This window comes from Daphnia magna, linkage group LG4 (assembly GCF_020631705.1).
Source record: "Daphnia magna isolate NIES linkage group LG4, ASM2063170v1.1, whole genome shotgun sequence".
In the NCBI taxonomy this organism is placed as follows: Eukaryota; Metazoa; Arthropoda; class Branchiopoda; order Diplostraca; family Daphniidae; genus Daphnia; species Daphnia magna.
This window is the reverse complement of record NC_059185.1, coordinates 7,563,732-7,584,177: the sequence shown is the minus strand read 5'-3', so window position 1 is coordinate 7,584,177 and position 20,446 is coordinate 7,563,732. Positions and strand designations below refer to the sequence as shown.

Sequence of the window (20,446 nt, the reverse complement as noted above, 5' to 3'; positions counted from 1 at the left end):
AATGGGTCGGGAAACTTCAATGAAGACGCCATGCTGAACACCAAAGAGAAATAGTCACCACAATTCAGCAAGATTCACCAGCGGATGGCAGAGATAGGCACGGATACAGCGTGCAAACCACGTGGGAAGAACCAACTTAAAGCGTTACCACACACACTTCTGACACCATGTTGTAGTCTCCAGTGTGAGACCAACACTGTCTGTATTGAGGTCTGAGTTGCCCGTACATCCCCCATCAGTCAGTGGCGACATCTGGCGAGATGCAGGTGAATCGTACACATTATAACAGTCAGTTAACATTGAACGGAAATAGGATGGATTTTGTTGTGATCAAGTTACTTTTTGCGAGATAAACGACAACTTATCATTGTATCGTTTTTTCCCCCAGAAATCAAGTAGATCCTACAAATTTTGAAAAAACAAATGTTGTATATTCTAAGGATATTTTTAGGCCGGAGGTTATTCCAGCCTAGCTAAGCATGCACGATTTGTACGAAAAAAAATCATAAAACGTTGAATCCTTTTGTTGTTTTCTGGAATTTTTCTGGAAGTGGTACAATTACCATGGTGTATGTAATTTGTTACAGCATTATAACCAAACGCTAGATATTAAAAAACATTTTTCTGATCCTAGTTATAAAAAATTATTAGAACTAAACGAAGAAATACCAAAAATGCTTATAAAATGGAATAAAGAAAAGAAAAATGCACTGAAATGTTTTACGGAGGAAACCTTAGATGCAATAATATTAACATCTCGTTCTAAGTCCAACTGCATGACACATCTTCTCAACAGTGGTCTATAATTCGTTCTTTCAAGACGTTTTTCAATGTCAATATTGAGCGTTTTCATGGCGCAAACGGAACTTCTGTGGAAACAATGTTTATACTATGGCCTTTGTCTGAGTGCCATGGAAAAAATCAATCGAACCCAATTGGAAATTGCATCAATGTATTGAAACACCTCTGTTAACTGAGGCAGTTTTTCGAAATTCAGATCCAGATCCGTTAACTGTGAACGATAGAAAAAGGGAAAAACAAAAAATTGAGAGCAAGGGAATTATTGAGAAGGACAGATAAAGTCAATTTTAATGTGTTGCAAAGTCTTAAATGTTTACCATGTATGATAGTATGAAAATTAGTTTCGACAAAGTTGTAGGATAAACACAATATTTTTAGACCACTTTCCTTTTAGCAGAGACATTATCATGTGTTTACAATGAATTGTGTATTTACCATTAAAATGACTGGCTATTCCAGACATGCCGTTTGATCACCAAAAACTGATTGATCGCTCGTTCATTGATCATTCAAGAAAACTGGTTAATCGCTCGCTCAATTGATCACATTTTCAAATTGATCAATCGCTCGCTCAATCGATCATTTTTCGATCAAAGAATTTTTAGAATTTAATTTTCCTGGCGTTACACGTATAATTTACAAGCTGATTACTTACTTATACCCAAAAATGACTCGTCAAGCTCCACCCCTTTCCCACGTAAACTACTCCCGTTATCGCTATTTAGGGATTTTAAAAATGGCCAAAAAATGTTCACTATTTAGCAATTTGAACGCACAACTTTCCCAGGTTACGGCGTCAATGAAAATTATGTATTTTAGACGCAAATTGCAATTTTAATAAACAAAAAATGAAAAACGAGGTTGGGAAATAAAGGGTGTCTAGACCCTCTTGGTAAAACAAATGGGAATTAAAGAGACCTCTATCAAACTAAAATCTACCACTAACTTATCTGATTTTGGCATATGTATCTGCAAAGACAATATGAAATTGCTTTTGCGAATCATAGATGGCGTTCTGATAGTAATCCAAATTGATCAATGACGTTTCGATCTCGATCTCGATCTGAGTAGTTAATCAATCGCTCGCTAACGATCAGAATAAAGCGATCGATTGATCAAGTTGATCTCGATCAAAAAACGATCGCGAAATGTTTGGCTATGCCCTATTTAAGTATGGACAACTTGACAATTTCTGCATCATCGTTCACCAAATTGTTGACGGCTAAATGTAACGCAAGGTACCATCGGTTGGTAAAACATCTCGGTAAGTAAATGTTAACATACATGTTTTTACCTTTTCCGGACAATCCGTGTTCAAATCCAGGCAGATCCACACCTAGACTTCTGAAAATTTTAAATGTTTGGGTAAAATTTCCCCCTACGCCTCACGGGGAAAGGGGTAAAATTGGGGTGGGGTACACGGGTATAACCCCGCCAGACGCGTGGGGAAGCTACGGAAAATGAATACTTTTTTAATGGATTTACTACCTTAAAACATAATTTGCATCCCCATAAACTAGGTATGGTTAAATTCGTCTAATTAAGACGAATCTTTCTATGCTAATTATAAGTTTCTATCTAAAAGTTAGGGATATTAGGATACTGCCGAGGATTGAAATATCCATGTGAAGCACTTGCATCGCGAATGTGGACTGAATATTTTATTCACAAGAGTATTTCCTGAATTAATGAATCGTAGAAAAATTTTCCATGATTTGGTGGAATGTATTCTTCCTTTTACAGTACCCACCCAAATTATTGTGCACTTTGTCGTTTTTCGTCCTTTTTTACATGGCCTCTTATGGCACTATGTCCCCCCCCCCTTTTTTTTTACTTTACGGATCAGGCGTAAAAGATACGAAAATAAAAAAAAATCAGCATACTCATCGATGAGTTTGCTATTATTTGATGTGTGGCGCATCTATGAGCGTGTTATATCCTGAACGGTATATGTGCGTTCAGGTGTACAAAATTCCCCCCTTTTCCCAGTTTCGCGCCGCCATTACTTTTGTTAGTGTACCCCCCAAAAATGTCCCTTTTTTCTTTCGTGCATATCTTTGAAACAAAAAGTCGCACGAACTTGTAATTTTTTCCCAAGTGATGACTTAAATCTAAACAATGGTTTTACTCGAACAAAAAGGGGACAACCATTACCAAAAGTTGGAGAAGCGTCTGAAGACCTCCAGGGAACTCCTCTAACGGAGCCCAGCTCAGGGAGCTCACCCGATGGAGACTCATCTAACGCAGATTCGGGGCAGCGTTTTATACCGTCGCGCGAATTACTCCCATTCCGAACTGCGTATCTGCGTATCTTTCTTAGAGCGGACTTCTCCCGATAATTTCTTCACCACGATCGCAGCGTTGTCCAAGGAGCGGATGACTCATCTCTGCGAAGAGATAACCAATCTCCCTTCTCACCCGTGACAATATTGTCACACTGGACTTTAAGCACTTTATTTACTTGAAACAGAAAAAAGAATACACGGAATACAAGAAGTGAAAGAGTTACACTTTACCCAACGTCTACACGTCTACACGTCTAGCGGAAGAAGAGCGCCACTAAAGGAAAAATAATGGTGGATTTTATACTAGCTTGGAATTTATGCCCTCTCCCTGAGGCTATCCAATTTTACTGTGCTTTTTAAGGCTATTCTGAAATTTCTACTTAATAAGGAGTAATGCCCGATGACATCACAGAAAGTTTTAACATGCGTAACTACAGCGTCGAGTGAAGCGTCTCTAGGAAGAGATAAGCACAACTCCTGTTGTCCCCCCACGACAATATATTATTGATCATTAAACTAGAGAGAAATGTTCATATAAACACGACTTTCAAAAATTGTACTTCGCTTCTAGAAAACAGAAACTTTGGCTGTTCATCATAACTCTTGGTTTTCTGGGTCTCATGTTTAAGTCGGAAGTTTTAGTTTTTTCATGTTATTATGGTGGTACAAATATCTTATCTATACAATCTTATCTATTTGTAGTCTGCTTGCCCCCTATTCAGTACAGTCTCATAGTAATCACGTGGGCAGATCATTAAAAAGTATATTTGCGTTAATTTGTGTATTTTACGTCAATACAAGTGTGTCTTTTGTGTAATTGAATTCTCTGCTTTCTTTTGAATTTTTTGAATTTTTGGTAATTGGGTGTGTCAACGTGGGAAAAAATGGTAACTACTTATAATTAGTACCTTAACGTATTTATTATCAGGATAACCCTTGTACTTTCTTCGTGTTGAATAAAGTTTTTTTCTGTCCGCTATTTGTTCAAGTTTCAGGTCTTTTTTGGCCAACACCATTGTTTTCTCTTTTCATTTAGCTAACCACTTATATCCAATATTTTTTTTTCTCGTTACCTCTCCGACCACACATTGTACACCGTTTTTTTCCGTCAGCTACCTACTTTCTTTTTGTGGGTCGTTTTTGTTGAGACTCGTGTCACGGTGTCTATTCATCTTACACGAGGCGAGGAATTAATACAAAGATAGCACGGAAGTGAGATGGGCCTACGATGCGACTGTACGCTGTGCTGGCGCGTGTAGACTGCACGGCCATCTCCTCGGTCTCGGACAAGATGGCGGGTCGGGTGTGAGCCCTCTGTCGAGCAAGGTTACAACATGTCTTTTTCTTTCTTTCTTTTTTTTTCTAAGGCGCGTCCCTTCTGGTGCTTCTGGGGAGAGAATAGCGCTTTAAACAGTGAAAAGGACATTTACTAAACATGATGAACATGAATGAAACATAAACATGATATTATTATTCTAGGTTGGTTGAATTTGCTTCTGATTTTGTTATGCATTCCACTCTTACGCCAGGTATCGGTTGCTAGGCAAGCTAATGCGGGTTGACTGGCGCGTGGGCGGGATCCGGCCGCGTTCTCGGCCGCATCCAACTTCAACTTTCTGGCCCTGCTGCCCGTCTGTTCTTTTCTCCGGCTTTGCTGTGGTGATGGGTGCTGCTCTTTCAGTGGCGGGGGCTGGTTGAATTGGTTCCACCGCTGCTGTTGGCGCGTTTTCGGCTGGTGGAATCGTTCCCGGCATTACCACCGTCTTTTTGCGGAGCATACGGCGATTCCGCAGGAAAATTCGGCCAAATGGTGTTTTGACCATGTAGTCCCAGTTTGGGCCAGTTTCCACTACCACTCCGGGTGTAACCCATCGCTTGGAATCCGGATTTTGGATGAGTACGTGATCGCCTACGCTTAGCTCTGGCAAGTCCTTCGCGTCGCGGTTGTAGTGCGTTGTTGACTTTTCCAATATCTTGTGCTGCCTCTGCTCAATCTCCCTGGCTTCCTTTTGCCATTCCGACGCGAAAGATCTCCTGTGTGCCGGTAATCCGTCGCGGATGGGTCGGTTGAAGATTAGTTGAGGGGGCGACTGGAGGCCAATGCGCGGTGCATTCCGGTAGAGGAGGAGCGCTTTGGCCATTTTGTTTTGGTCGAATGCGCCGCCCGTTCGTGATCTGGCAACGAGAGCTTTAATGGCATTGATCCCTGCTTCGGCTCTGCCGTTTGATTGCGGGTAATGCGGCGATGATGACCCCCATCCGACGTTCCAATCACGCAGGAAGTCCTGGAGCTCGACCGCGGGGAATAGGCTGTTGTCGGACCTGATTTTGATCGGCACGCCTCCTATTGAGACGAAGAAGCTGCGGAATTCGTCGATGAGACACCGTTCCGTGGTTTTCTTGTTTGGGAACATAGCAAAATGGGGCCACCCACTGAATTGGTCAACGATGACTAAAAAATGCCGTCCGTTGTTCTCCTAGATCCGCGTGTAAGAATTCGAAGGGGCGCGTGGCTGGTTCGTGGGGGCGGATGGTTTCCTTTGGTTAGGACGCTAGACGGCTGGTGGTTGAGTCGTAGGCGGCTGCCGCGTTGGCTATGTCGACATCCATCCCTGGCCAGAACACGGATAAACGGGCCCTCTGGCGCATCTTGCTGGCTCCTTGGTGCATACCTAGCAGGACTTGGATCGTTTGACGGACCATGGAGCGTGGTATGACGACGCGAGGGCCCATTACGATTGTTCCGTCGTCCTCGTCGATGGCCCTGCTGTTGGCGAGCATTCAAGAATGGGCGCAGTGGTTCTTGCAAGTTGCACTTGTCGTTCGAGAAGCCGCCTATGATTGTCTCGCGGAGTTATGTCATGACGGGATCGGCCTCTGGTGCCACCTGGACGGCTTTCAGGTTCAAGTCGGGTGACTGGTTGGACGATCCAGCTATGAGTCCGATTAATACGTCTTTCACCCGGAAGGTACTGGGTCCTTCTGTTAGCTCGTCCGCTTCTGACGCGCGTTCGATCGGCGATCTTGAGAGTGCGTCTGCTTCCACGTTCATCTTGCCCGGGACCCATTTTGCTGTAAATATGAAGCGGGTCATTTGTAGGCGGAGGCGGAGCAGGCGCGGGTTGTCCAGTTTGTCGAGTGAATACTCGTTGAGGATTGGAATCAGCGGCCGGTGGTCTGTGACGAGGTCAAACGCTGGTAATTCCTCGAGGAATGGACTGCATTTCTTCATGGCCCACGCTGCCGTGAGGCCTTCCAGCTCTATCATTGCATTCCTGGATTCGGCCGATGAAAGGAAACGGGATCCAGCTTGAACTAAATGCCACTTACTGGTTGCTTGGTCTTGTTGCTTTAGGATGAAGCCTAGGCTGTGAAGACGAAATGCGTCGACGTGGGTGGACGTGATCCTGTCCGGGTTGTAAAACGCGAGCTCTTGTACCTGCGCGAGCTCCTTTCTTGCGATCTGGAAAGCTGATTCTTGCTGCGTGCCCCAGCTCCATTCCAAGTTTTTCTTTAGCAATGGGGAGAGGGGGGCTAGTGCTGTGGCTATTTTGCTGCTAAAGTTTCCGACCTGTTGACAAAGCCCGTAGATTGACCGAAGGTCGGGGACGTTTCGTGACTGTGGGAATTCTCTAATGGCTCACGTCAAATCTGGACTTGGGCGAAACCCCTCTTCCGACACTGTGTATCCGGCGAATTTGCCGGTAGGCTCTGCGAAGGTCATCTTGGTGCGGTTGAATCCGACGTTGTGGTCAGCTGCGGAAACTGCGCTGACTAATTCTACATGCTCTTCGTACGTGGCGGAGTAGATAATGAGGTCTTCCAGTCATCTGGCTGTGTTACGGAGGTGGACGAAAATGTCGTGGAATCGCCGTCCATAATCGTCTCCGGCGTGGCAGATTCCCATTGGCAGTCAAGTGTATTGGTGTAGGCCTTCCGGGATGGCAAAAGTTATTAAGGCCATGGAGGCTTCGTCTAGCGCGCATTCGTAGTACCCTTTCCGTGCGTCTACTAGTTAAAAGAAGTTCATGCCTCTGGGGATTGTTCGGACCGCTTGAAATGGTGTCGGGTTGTCGAATTTGGCTCCGAACAGCCCCTGGTTCAGCGGCCGATAATCCAGGCAAATTCTTATGCCTCCTTTCTTTTTCGGTACCAGGACTACACCGTGGATCCATGGCGTTGTGGTGTCTGGCGGAATTTTCCGGATGATGCCTAGAGCCCTTTGCTCAGCCAGTTATTCTCGGGATGGTTTCTTCAATGGCTCCGACACTGGGCGGGATCCGTGCATTTTTATTGGGGTGGCTCCTTCCTTTAAGGAGAAGGGGCACGGTGGGCCGGACATCACTCTGCAAATTCCGTCGAATACGTGCGGATGTTCGTCCATTAGGCCGGACAGGTCTGTTTTCTTCTTTGCGAGTAAGAAGTGGCTCCTCAGCACGCTGACTTTTGCTCTTGGATATCCGTCGTGTACCATGCCCAGCCTCCGCTGCGTGGTTGTGCAAATGGCCGCTTGCTTTAGTTTTTCTAGCACGTGAACCGTTGTCGTTGCTGGGCTGGACTCGTTGACATCGACGGGCCAGTAGATTGTTGCTTGGAAGGTACCCAACCATATGATGGGGGGCTACCGGTTGCTGACTGGGCCGGGTTATTGGGCCTTAGAAGTATCTCTCGGAAGTAGGCGTAGTATACCTTGTCGGGGATGGCGTCGATATCTGATCCGGTGTCAGCGAGTGTTGGTATGGACGCTTTTTTCATTCCTTCTTTGGATGTAAACTCCATCACAAGTGGCTCGTTCCCTTCCATTGGCTTCTTTTCGAATATGGATCCTACTCTCTTCTTGGAGCCATCTTCGCATGAACTGGCGAAGTGGTTGTCTCTTCCACAGTTGTGGCATTTCTTTCCCCAAGCAGGGCAGTCGCGTCTGATGTGATGGGACGGTCCGCCGCAAAGTCGGCATGATGGGGGGCTGTCTTTCTTTTCTTCAAAAGGTTTTGCTGGGCCGGGGTTGGATTCGGTTGCTTTCTTGGCTTGGTATGTTGACCGCTGGATGGCGTTGATTGAAGACTCATCTCTTAGGTTGGCTGCTTGAAGCTGGGACGTTTCAGCCGTGCGCAGGATCGTGATCACCCCGTCAAGTGTGAGGGTGTCTCCTTGTTCTAGCAGCTTTATTCGGACTTCGTTATCCGCCACGCCAGTGACCACTTGTCCAAGAATTCTCGTCGCATCGCATCTAGCGCAACAATCGCCGATGAAGTCGCATTTCCTTCTGATGTCACGCAGCTCGCAAAGCCAGTTGTCCGCTTGTTGGTTAGGTCGCTGTGTGCATAACGCCATCTGGTGGCGCCATATGTGGCGGTTCTTTCCGGCATTGCAACGTGTCCGCAACATCCCGATGATTTGGTCTTGATCAGCTAACTGGGCTTGCGAGAGGCCTGCTGATAGCACTGTTTGCAGTGTTTGGGTGGAGAAGCAAGACAGTAGCAGGTTGATTTTGTAAGTTGGGCGGAGACCGGCATCTAGCACCTCGTCGATGGTTGACAAGGCGATGAATATCTCCCACCTCCTGACCCAGGTGTCGAAAGAGTCTTTTTCTGCTTCTAGGTCGAATGGTGGTGGGTTCCCTTATGGTTTAAATGCTCTTGGTTGGGTTGGCGCTGCTACTGCATTCGCTGCTCCGACTGCTGGGTTTGCTGATCCGGCTATTGCGATTCCTGTCATCTTGTGGTTCGCCTCTGCTTGCCTGGCGAGAATGTCGCCCTCGGGTTTTGGCTTGACTGAGCTTGCGATGGTTTTGTTTGTTTGTTGCCCGCCTTACGCTCGTCTTGAATGATGATGTTTTGTGATGATGTTGGATGATGGTGACGGATGATACGACCGATAGGCACTTCGTTTCTGGTTTTGCGACTTGGTTGTTGCGTGCCCCATGGACGATTGTGAAACTACTGGCTCGAAAAATTAGGCGTGACTGTATCTTGTTGAGTGGGTTCTTGCCTGTCGATGTCCTCATGGTTTTCTAGACGTTTGTGGGTTGCTTGGGGCCTGATGTCTTTGGTTGTTTCGCTGGATCATCTGGGTGACAGAAAGATAAGGGGGGTTTCGTTAAATCAACTGCGCCATGTTGATGGCATGGCATTGCAAAATAATTTTCAACAAGCTTTTAATGTGTATTATATTATGAAATTGCAAAAATGTTAATAAAATAAACTAACTAACTACAGCATAGCCTTTACGTCTTATTACGTACTCCTGCAGAGAAAATTTGCAGCTCTGTAAGACTGGTCTGTCTACAAGACAACAAATGGGGGTTTAAAGTTGCGACCGCTAGATAAAAGAGCATAAAAAAAAGGAAACAAAAAAAATATTTTTTATGGGTTAAACGGATTGCCATAGAGGGCAAACCGGTTGCCATATCTACGTAGTTGAACGAATTTCAGAAGGGGGAGTGGGGGCCCATAACTTCAACGAATTTTACAAGGGGGGGGCTGGTGTCGTCTTTTGTGCAACACCACCCCCCCATCACATAGTGGGGGAACAATGTCGGGGGAGGCTGGTGTCGGGGGGAGGGGCTGGTGTCGGGGGGGCTGGTGTCGGGATGGGGCTGGTGTCGGGGTGGGGCTAGTGTAGGGGGGGCTAGTGTCGGGGTAGGGGTGGGGGGCTGGTGTCGGGGGTCCAATGTCGCATTCCCCCGTTAAGCTATTACAGATTTTTCACAACCAAAATTAATAGCATGTCATTTTGTGTAGTCTGCTGCAGTCTGCTATCCGGAATTAGCATCATGGGAGTTTATGCAAAAAACAAAGGAAACTCAATTACAGAAATGTAAGGAATTGCAAAAAAATCCCTCTTAAACCTAGGCAAAGTGGTAAAACAAAAGTTAAATAGTGAAATCTATTGATATTTTGTTAAAATTTCTACGAAAATATGTGTCTGAATAAGAGAGAACGTATTCGAAAGGATTAGTCGTTTCCTAGTTAACAGGGCATAGTAAAATTAGGTAATTGTCTTCTAAAAAAACAAAAACCCTATTGGCTTTAATATTATTTAATTGTTTATGAATCAATGAAAATTTATTTTTAAAAAGATTTTTATGGATGAGCTCAGGCTAGATCCAGAGTCATTAATGTATGTTTCTGTGAATTGCGTCAAAAGGACACAAGAAAACATAAAAAAATTGTATATTAATCGATTTGTCTTTAAATTCTGCGTTGATTAATGTAAAAATATCAATACAATTTTTTTTCAAATTTTTTTCAAAAATGTGTCCGACATTAGCATTGTCTGTCCGAAATTAGCAAAAATGGGTGTCTCTTTATATTGCTGAAATTATGATTAATTTGGCACTTCATCAGCCAGACTTGGACGCATTTTAAAGAACTTTTCATATTCTACAATTTGATATTGTCACACGAGTTGTATTTGAACAAGCACAAATGAATACAACAAGTGATGACTTAAATCTAAACAATGGTTTTACTTACACAAAAAGGGGATAACTATTACCAAAAGTTGGAGAAGCGTCTAAAGACCTCTAGGGAAACCAGGGAACTCGTCTAACGGAGCCCAGCTCCGGGAGTTCACCTGATGGAAACTCCTCTAACGCAGTTTCGGGGCAGCGTTTTATACCGTCGCACGAATTACTCCTCTTCCGAACTGCGTATCTGCGTATCTTCCTTAGAGCGGACTTTTCCTGATAATTTCTTGACCACGATCGCAACGTTGTCCTAGGAGTGGGTGACTCATCTCTGCGAAGAGATAACCAATCTCGCTTTTCACCCGCGACAATATAATTATTTTAAGGATTCATACATTTTTTTTCTTCGATATTTTTTGTGCCGTCGGAGAGTTAGCTAGTAGCTAGTACACAATCTAGACAGGTCATCTGCAAGCAAAACGACTAGATGTTATTTAGCATTTTCTCGGGTATTACAAGGATTTATAAGTTGTTTTTTAGTTGAATAACGCATTTCCCCTTTTACTTTTAATTTTTCCCATTATATTTTGTATTAAATCTTCTTTGCCCCTGCAATAATAGCATGGCAAAAAAAGTATTTTTGTGTCTGGAATTAGCAAGAACCTGCCCTATGTCCGATTTCACGTTTTTACCTAATCCCGTATAATCCTAATTACCGTTAGGGATCGCTGAGCGATCCCTCTGGTAATTTTCAATTCAAATACGCGTTTTCCAAAGAAAAGCTCGAAAAAATTGCTAAGTTCTAAGTACAGCTCTAAAGCTAAAGTTAATGAGCACGAGCTGCTCAATTTCTGAAATGGTGAGCTATGAGCGCGTTTTGGGGGTAGGAGCGGATAGCTCTGAGCGCGCTCCAAAATCGACGAGCTTCTTTCAACTCTGTCCTATAGGGTAAGTAACTTGGAAAGACATACCTTCCAGACCCAAGTGGAAGAGATCCTTGAAGCCTACCTTATAAACTCTCTTCAAGCTCCTGGTCGAACCCGTCGTCATGGTTTGTTTATGAATCAATTGTCGTCGTTTGAACTTGTAATAATGCGCGGTGTTTATCGTACAACACGAATCGATAATTTTCTAGATTATTTAATTGGAAGGGGGGGGAAAGTTTTATCTCGATTTAAATAGTCGGTACTGTCGAACCCCGTTGGTGAAGCCAGTCAACCTAAAACCACCTTCATAACACCTGACGGTTTCTACGAGTGAAAACGCCTTTCATCTTGGTCGCTGTAACACTCCCGCTACATTCCAGCGGATAATGGACGATAATGTTAGTCTTGTTTACCTGGATGACCTAGTAGTCTGTGGAAAACATTTGGTGACCATCGCGACCAATAACAGTCAGTCAGCCAGTTAACAGTGCTGCTCTTGAAAATCCGATCTTACCTTGAGTCTGAAAAGTGTTTGAGCAAGACGAGATTATGTGCCTTGGACATGAAGTAACCACCGATAGGATTCGCCAAGATCCCTCGAAGCTATCCACTATTATGGATTCTTCATCCCCCAAAATAAGTCAAATTTCACAAAGACTAACAACTCTACGCAATTTTCTGGTCGTTTTCTATTAACAACGTTAAGACTAGGGGGATCCTTGTGCAACAAACAACGCGGAGAAGAAGGGGTGCCATATTTTTGTAATTGAGAATGGTAAAGAGGGAATTGCCTCTTATTGAATTCGAGGTGGCACCGTGCACTGCATTCCCCGCACCGGATCGATGAAAAAGCTCCCCGATCTACGCACGGCCGAACCCTAGCAGACTTTGTAAAAATATTAGTTTAACGGTTACGAAAGATGAAAAAGCAGAAAGAATTGCCAAGCCAAAATATATACATATGGAACTAAATAACAAATGATATAGATTTTCTCACCACATTGCCATCTTATTGAAAAAAAATAGAGAAGAATCTATGGATTGTGGTGTCATAATCAAGAGGGAGAACGATGCTCTGTAACGTTGTGTGAAGAAGGAGGAAGAGATACTTTAAAATGTCGAAAATGGTTTGACGACGCGTATGTAGCACCCCATGGTCACGAGACCAACCGGAAGACCCTATGAGAAGACTGGACATGGTGCAGTATTTAGTCTTTGCGGGTACCTACGTACGCGGAGACCATGGTATCTTTCAAGGATTTTTGCTTAAATCCCCCCTCCCTTGTGTTAAGTCACTTGCTTGTTAATGAAGAACGTGGACACGAACGTTCTGAAGTACCATTAGAGTTAAGAATTGAAGCCGTTAGCAGTAACCCACTAGCCGTTGGCGATTTATGGACGAAACAATCTCTTGTCATTGTCGACACAGATCGCTCTAAAAAAAATCAAGGACAATTTTCGGATGCTACAATTAAGGAGAAATCGCCATGAATTTCCGGTGCCGCCCACAGAATATACTGCTTCAAGCTTAAGTGGAATAGTTTGCTATAATATATAGTTGTCGTTTTTTTTAGCAAATCCTCCTCGTTGTCTAGCTGCAGCTACTCATCAAGTTCGTACATTTTATTCACCTTAACAAAATCAAGGTTCAATTACGTGAGGAGCCAATATATACGTCATCTCATCTTATGTTCTTAACTGGATTCATGGCTTGTGTAACACAGGTCAATGGCGCATGAAAGAAATGAATCTATGTTCGTATTGATTTTAGATTGATCCACTCCTGGCAAGGTAAGTTACATGGTAGCTCTAGCTATCAGCTCAAGCTTTTGCTTCGCTTACTTTTTTTTCTTAACTATACCCATAATGGCGATATAATCAATAGCACTTGTATCGATTGCTCGCTACGTCTTGTTTTTAATGACAAACAAGAGCAGAAGTTGCTGATACAAATACTTTACTGTAGTTTGACCCTCTATAACGACCACGCAAAGGATATCAAGCAGGAATCGTGCAAATAGGGCGTACTATGCATAATAAATAGACAGGATTTCCCTATGTAAAGCTGGTATGGGTTAGAGTGTGGGTGAAAGGAGAGGGTTTGAGGTTATCCGGTGCAGCTGCACTGAATGTTGAATCACTGCGTGAATCAAGCTTATGATATCGTTGTTGAGAGCCTGCAGTAATTGTGTAAAATATGAATCCGGGTTGAAATTTCTACTTGGGATTAAAATTAAAACTTAGTCAGAAATTCTCAGATAGCGCATAATGGTTCAATTTTAATGAGGGCATTCCTTCGTTGGCTTGATTAAAAGAATTTGAAATGAAAAAAATAACTTGATTTTTCCGACCGCAAGCAGATAGCAAAATTTAATTCAGAATAGCTAAAATCACTTAGAATATGACTGCCATATTCTCAGTATTTCCTTTTATTGAGGCTAAGGTTTCTTAATCAAAGTAAGTATGACGGCATGTAAATTTGCGTTTCTGAAAGTAGCTACATACGCATTGCGTAATAGGCAATTCTACTTACGTCTAGAAGTTTCTAAAATTGATTTTCGAATCGTGATGACATGGGGGTATTCCGAATCGATATTGCCACCTTTTTGATTCAGAATAAACACGTGCTTCTGTTTACAATGAAGTACGGGAAAACGGCTGTGGGTGCAACTGCCCTTGGAATCAGGTACACATGCACCGACGCGTCGCTTCTGGCCTGAACCTGTGGTAGTACACACACTGCAGCTGCAGATCCTCCCAATGATATATAAAACCCTAGTTTTAGTTGAAAGCTACTTTTGAATCAAAATGAACAGATGGTAAGCAGAAAGTTGTTTCTTCACGCAAGAAATTTAACACAATTGAGCAACCCGTCTCCATCGTCATTTGGCGCTTTATTGAAAAAAAAAAAAAAGTAAAGCAGTCGTATATCACAACACACGAAGTTTCGCAAATGTGCCACAAACTACACATTCAAGAATAGAAAACAATAAAATAATAAAAACCAAAGAAATAAAGGTAGAATGAAACAAAATAAAAACAAGGCATAACGGTAAAATGATATCGATTAACATGCCAGAGGTATTAGCATACATTGATATGTGTAGGTATGTCATTTTTTTCACTGATTTCTATTTGAAAGTAAAAATATTTGAGGGAAAAAAAAATGAAAAAGTACAGAGAAAGGGGAGAGGAATGGCCAACAAGAACTCTAGGGACATTGAGTGCGCGTGCACCGGAGCTAGTTGAAGTCTACGTCACAAAGAACTCCCTTTTTCGCTCCTCCCCTTCCCTGGATGCTTTTGTTGAAATCCCCTGTCAGCTGGAGTTTGTTGGTTATTCGTGAGACTACCACCATCTGAAAAGGAGTGAGAGGAAATTCCTTGGAGCTACTTTGTGCTAGCCTTCAATTCCAGTCTTATTTTTCTAACGTAGTTAATTTCTTCAAACAAAGAATACTCGCCATGTTAGCCCTCTCCCACTTCCCTGTTCAAATCTGAGGTTGTTCTCCCTAGCCCAATTCGTCCTTGGTTTCTAACGTCTCTTAAGTGTGAATTTTCGTCCTCGAAGGAAGTTTATTCATCAAATCTTAATTTACGGTAAGAAAGTTTCACAATTGGGACCTTAACCTCTAAATCAAAACATGCTCATTTAGCTAATGAAAAGTCACACTTGCCAACCTAGTAGTCTATTGTTACTTGTGTGATTATGGTCTTCCGACTTTTGTTACCGAATAAAGCACCATAGAAACGAATAGGAATCTGCTATTTGTTTAGTTCTTTGACTTCGTTTATTGAAGAAAAAAAAAATTATACAAGCAATGCGCAAACAAAAGCGACAGTGAAACCTTACGGCACCCAGGTAAAAAGTCTCTGCAAATTCTGTAGCAATGGCGAAACTGGTGCATCACATTTCGCCAACTCGCCCGTGTTTATTTTATCGATTCGTATTTTTACAACAAAAAATAAAAAAACAATACCTCTGGAGGTCGAATTATCTTGAAGGAGGCCTGTAATAGAAAGTGTTCCAGTTGCTTGCGGTCAGCATCATTTCGAAGAAGGAAAGTTGGCTAATTGCTATACGATGGGCTTAATCTTTCATTTTCAGATAACTCTAGTAAGAGCCAGGCTAGCTCGCAAATTGCTCTCGTCTAAAACCGATTTTTGTTTTTGTTTTTGTTTTGTGAAACAAATGAAAGTAGTCTATTACAAAACTGTTTATTCGTGTGTGTGTGTGTGTGTGTATGGAAAGCGTGTTCTTAATGGTATTGTACCTTTACAGCTGTGAGCAGGAAACTGTTGTCAGCCATCGCTGGAGAAAGCTTACGGAGAAATTAAGAAAAAGTGAGCCTAAATTTCATAGGAATTCTCAGAGAATGGCTGGCTTGACAAAGAAGAAAAACTTCTCGGTGAACGAAGACTGTGTGACAAAGATTTCGAATTGCTCTGCCGTGGCGCATCTCACATCTGGCCACGTTACCTTGCATCACCCTCCAGCATCAGCTCCTCTGTAAGTTAAAAATATATACAGTACATAGGGACTCACGTAGAGAAATTACAGCTTTGACGGCCCTCACCCAAATTATCTTTTTTCTCCCCTCGACCCCAGGGGTGTCGTTATGAAGAAAGTACCCAACAACTCTGCCAAGCGGGCTGCCCTCACTCATCTTGTTCGCAGGAAAGCCGTCAATATCGAATTCAATGATGTTTCGTATTCAGTTTCGGAGGGTAGGCGAAAAGGTAAATATCCATTTTTTATTTTATTATTTATTTTATTTGTGTGTGTGTGGGTGTGTGTGTGTGTGTTTGTTTGTGTGGAATATAATGTAAAACGACACAGTAACGCCACCACTGATTAAATTGAGCTAATATTTTTAATTTTTTTTAAGGATACAAAACCTTGTTGAAATCGATCAGTGGGAAATTTAATTCCGGAGAGCTGACGGCAATTATGGGACCATCAGGTAAAATTTGCCATAATCAATTAGTAATTCTATTTTCTTTGTATTTCCACGTGGATAATTCTGTTGGTTTCAGGTGCAGGGAAAAGCACTCTGATGAATATCTTGGCTGGATTCAAGTAAGTGACAGCTATTTATATTTTTCCTTTGACACTGACAACAAATGAATCATTTTCTCAAATGTTTTTAAGGGGTTCCAACATGACGGGTGAAGTATTGGTGAATGGCGTTGAGCGCGATCCCCGAATATTTCGAAAAATGTCTTGCTACATAATGCAGCATGATGAATTGTGTCCCCACTTGACGGTGATGGAAGCAATGATGTGTTCGGCGAATCTGAAACTGGCTGACCGAATCACGCACGCGGAAAAACAGTTGGTGGTAATATTATTATAACATCCGTATAATTTAGGTAGTATGAAATATGTCAATTCTCTGCTTGACGAATGCCTTCAGGTTTACGAAATTCTCGAAACGATGGGACTTAAAGATTGCGAAAACACCCGAACGTTGAACCTATCAGGTGGACAGCGCAAACGTTTGGCTATTGCTCAAGAATTAGTCAACAATCCTCCCGTGATGTTTTTCGACGAACCTACCAGGTATGGCCAAATCAACTGTGTAGCGCACGAACACTGTGAATTTATACGAAGTTTTATTTATTCATTTTTGTTTTTTTCTTGATTTGATACAAAAGCGGGTTGGATAGCTCTTCCTGCATGCAGTGCATCCTGCTGCTAAAGCAACTCGCTCAAGGTAAGGGTTTGGCTGCCAGTGGTAACCAAACGAAGAAAAGGAAATTTCGCCCCGTAAAAGGACACGATACAAAATAATTGTCATTTATTTTTAGGAGGGCGAACAATCATTTGCACGATTCATCAACCAAGTGCTCGGCTATTCGAGAAATTTGATCGACTTTATCTGCTAGCCGAAGGACAGTGCATCTACAGAGGCTTAACTGGAGGGCTGGTGCAGTTTTTGTCTTCATTAGGACTAGATTGCCCCAGTTACCACAACCCCGCTGATTTCGGTAATCATTTCCCCCCCTTTATTTCGAACAACATTTCAATTACTAAGCCCGTTCAATTGGCGAGTTCCTCTCACAAAAGTCTTTTAATCTAAAATATACAACTTCTTTTTTCACATAAAAATAATAGTGATAGAAATCGCCAATGGAGAGTATGGAGACAATGGGTACTGTAAACAAATTGAACAAATTAAGCACTGGCGTGTTTCAATAGTGATTTCTTTCGGTCAAAAAGGATATCTAAACTAGTGGTGGCCGTGCTGAGTGGTAAATGTAACAATTGGAACCAAGACGTCAATCACAAATCTACACCGTCGGTAACCGATGAAACGAAGGCCGTCGACTCTTATGTTGGTGAGTACATTTCCAGAACTCGGGTTATTATCAAGGAGTTCCCTTAATAAGGAAGAGATTGCTCCAACTGAAAATATTTCTGTTCAGATGTGTCTGGGACAAAGACGCATGTCACCGTTTCTATTGGACTTCCGGCGTGTGACAATGTTGCTCGTGCGACAGATTGCCTACTTGATTCGGACGACAACCTACCGTCGCGTTGCTCCACGTTTCCCACGTCATGCTGGGCGCAATTTTTAATTCTTCTTCGCAGGACTTTTATATGCATCATGCGAGACCAAGTACGTGTTGCTTTGTGTTGATCCTCTAAATAGATTTTTTAAATTTTACTTGATGGTTTGATTGATTATTATAGACTTTAACCGGATTAAGGGTCGCTTCTCACCTGATCGTCGGCCTTATTATTGGCATGCTGTATTACGGCATCGGCAATGAAGCGTCGAAAGCGTTTAGCAATTCAGGTTCCTTGTTTTTCGGACAACTTTTTCTCATGTTTACTGCCATGATGCCGACGGTTCTTACTTGTACGTATTACGTCCAACTTTACGTTGTGGTATGTTTACAGTTTGTAATCGTGCTGAGAAAATCTGTCTGTTGAATTCAACAGTTCCAATGGAAATGGCAGTCCTGATGAGAGAACATTTGAATTATTGGTATTCCCTAAAAGCATATTATCTCGCCAAAACAGTGGCAGATCTTCCATTTCAGGTACGTACATGCATGACATGAAACAACCAAGTTCTGAGTAGTGTAGTCCTGTTAGCTTTGGGTAATAATTTGTTTTTCAATTTTGGCAATTAGATTATATTTCCAACACTCTACGTAGTCATCGTCTACTTTATGTCGGACCAACCTTGTGAACCGATGCGTTTCTTTATGTTTTTAACGATGAGTGTTATGACCAGTTTAGTGGCCCAAAGTCTTGGCCTAGTCATAGGAGCAGCTATGGATATTCAAGTATGTTGGCACAAATTTTGCAGATCTACGATAAATACCAAGTGTTGTTTAGATTTTAAAACATCTTACGTACTTTGTGTATCAATGTTCTAGGCGGCTGTGTTCCTCGGGCCCGTCACCACTATCCCGATTTTATTGTTTTCGGGATTCTTTGTAACGTTGGACACGATCCCGCCGTATCTAAGATGGCTGTCTTACGTTGCCTACGTGAGATACGGTTTCGAAGGAACTCTATTGGCAATCTACGGATTCGATCGTCCCAACATGCACTGTTCGGAAGCATATTGCCACTATAGATCTCCGATAAAGTTTCTCGAAGAGTTTGATGTGCGCCATTCTCTTTATTGGGTCGATTTGGTCGTTCTGTCCGGTTTTTTCGTCGTATTGCGATTGATCGCGTTTTTCGTCCTCAAATGGAAGTTGCGGTCTCAACATTGAAACGCGTGTCATGGTCTCGTTTGTTACCTTCCTTTTGCCTCCAAGTGCCACTCTGTATCTTCAGATAACCACGAGACTGTCTGGAGACGGTGTTGTTTACCAACTCTCGCAATCATGCGTTTCCAATCATTTCTCACGGAGTCCTTGCGTGAAATTAAGCTTTCATTTCGTGTTTCTGGACCTAAAAGTCCCAACGTTCTTCGCAATGGGCGGCGGCTAGCTAATTACTGCCTGAATGTTTCTTAATCAAACCATCGAGACAAATCTGGTTCTGGATATGCGCTTCCCCAGTTTTCACTTATTACTACCCACGTTTTCTCGTTACATCTGGACCTTTGATGAGTGTTAGGCTATTCAAGAATAGTCCTGCATGTGAGATAATCCCTCCATTGTCTTTCTCATCTTTTTTTCCTGAGAACATTCCTCCCCCAATATTCTCTGGCTCCCGTCAATATGTAGTTGTTCTTTCATACAAGATTGTGTAACGTTTATTTTGTCGATTTGTTTTGGCGTCACTGTCAGTACTCATCGTTACATCCTCAGCGAAATTAGACACATGTATTAATGGATGACAACCTTTTTGATACACTCGTAATTTCAGTCTTACTTGATATACATGTCAGCTTGGGAAACTGCTTTCACAAAATAGTTTTCGCGATTAAAAGAGTTTTGTACTCACAACTTCTTAAGTGTCTTGGATAATCTTGCTCAGTATTTTGTAGGTTCGATAATCGAGATTGAATTCATGTACGATAATGCGCAACAACATTCAACCGCAAATAAGCTCGCCATTGTTGCCTAGCCGTTTCAACGAAATTATTAGTAGAGTCTTAGTTATAACTGCGATCTGTGCAAGGCAAAACCTTTAAATTAGAGAATCGGGGCTGCGTACTATAAACGAGATAAAATATAGCTACACAGGCCTAAAGTAGAAGTTTGACGTTGTAGCGCTTAGTCATCTTTAGATGTTTAGTTTTTCTTCCTCTTTCACGCCAGACCATTTGATGTTAGAATTTTTTTTTTTTTAAATAGTGTTATCAAATAGGATCATAATAAATAACAGATGATGATAATAAGGAAAACTTAACAATTCAGCTGCTTGGCTCTTATTATTTGAAAACACCAGACACTAGAAGGATTCGTTGCACTTTCACGTTTTCGCAATTTGGTATTTTTTGTGTCTCTAGAAAAATGGATTACTTTGTTTGTTCTTTTGCGAATGCGTGTTGCTATAAAAAATAATGCGAGATATTTACGTGCTTTTTTTACGTGCATAGTTTTCCAAGT

At 42.4% G+C, this 20,446-nt stretch overlaps 2 protein-coding genes and 1 pseudogene across 2 annotated transcripts; 1 reads left to right on the top strand and 2 right to left on the bottom strand.

Annotated features, from left to right (window-relative positions):
• Positions 1-4,606: 4,606 nt before the first annotated feature.
• Positions 4,607-5,500, bottom strand: LOC123471354. The gene has a single exon (XM_045172594.1). The coding sequence runs from the start codon at positions 5,498-5,500 to the stop codon at positions 4,607-4,609; it is 894 nt and encodes a 297-aa protein (XP_045028529.1).
• A 1,744-nt stretch (positions 5,501-7,244) lies between these two features.
• Positions 7,245-8,474, bottom strand: LOC116920628 (annotated as a pseudogene).
• A 6,277-nt stretch (positions 8,475-14,751) lies between these two features.
• LOC116922103 (ATP-binding cassette sub-family G member 1) lies at positions 14,752-19,765 on the top strand. Its single transcript, XM_032928522.2, has 16 exons — positions 14,752-15,022; positions 15,705-15,932; positions 16,032-16,162; positions 16,312-16,386; positions 16,460-16,502; positions 16,575-16,764; positions 16,840-16,985; positions 17,081-17,139; positions 17,234-17,413; positions 17,541-17,577; positions 17,646-17,764; positions 17,852-18,045; positions 18,120-18,288; positions 18,372-18,472; positions 18,566-18,721; positions 18,815-19,765. The coding sequence occupies exons 2-16, from the start codon at positions 15,799-15,801 to the stop codon at positions 19,157-19,159; spliced, it is 2,079 nt and encodes a 692-aa protein (XP_032784413.1). The 5' UTR covers positions 14,752-15,022; positions 15,705-15,798; the 3' UTR covers positions 19,160-19,765.
• The last annotated feature ends 681 nt before the right edge of the window (positions 19,766-20,446 follow it).

Excerpts from the sequence above, each read along its gene's own strand:
- LOC123471354 (XM_045172594.1), bottom strand. The coding sequence starts at position 5,500 with ATGTTCCCAAACAAGAAAACCACGGAACGGTGTCTCATCGACGAATTC.
- LOC116922103 (XM_032928522.2), top strand. The coding sequence starts at position 15,799 with ATGGCTGGCTTGACAAAGAAGAAAAACTTCTCGGTGAACGAAGACTGT. Across the intron at positions 16,387-16,459 it reads GGCAATTATGGGACCATCAG|GTGCAGGGAAAAGCACTCTG; the intron begins GTAAAATTTGCC and ends TGTTGGTTTCAG. Across the intron at positions 18,046-18,119 it reads TATGCATCATGCGAGACCAA|ACTTTAACCGGATTAAGGGT; the intron begins GTACGTGTTGCT and ends TGATTATTATAG.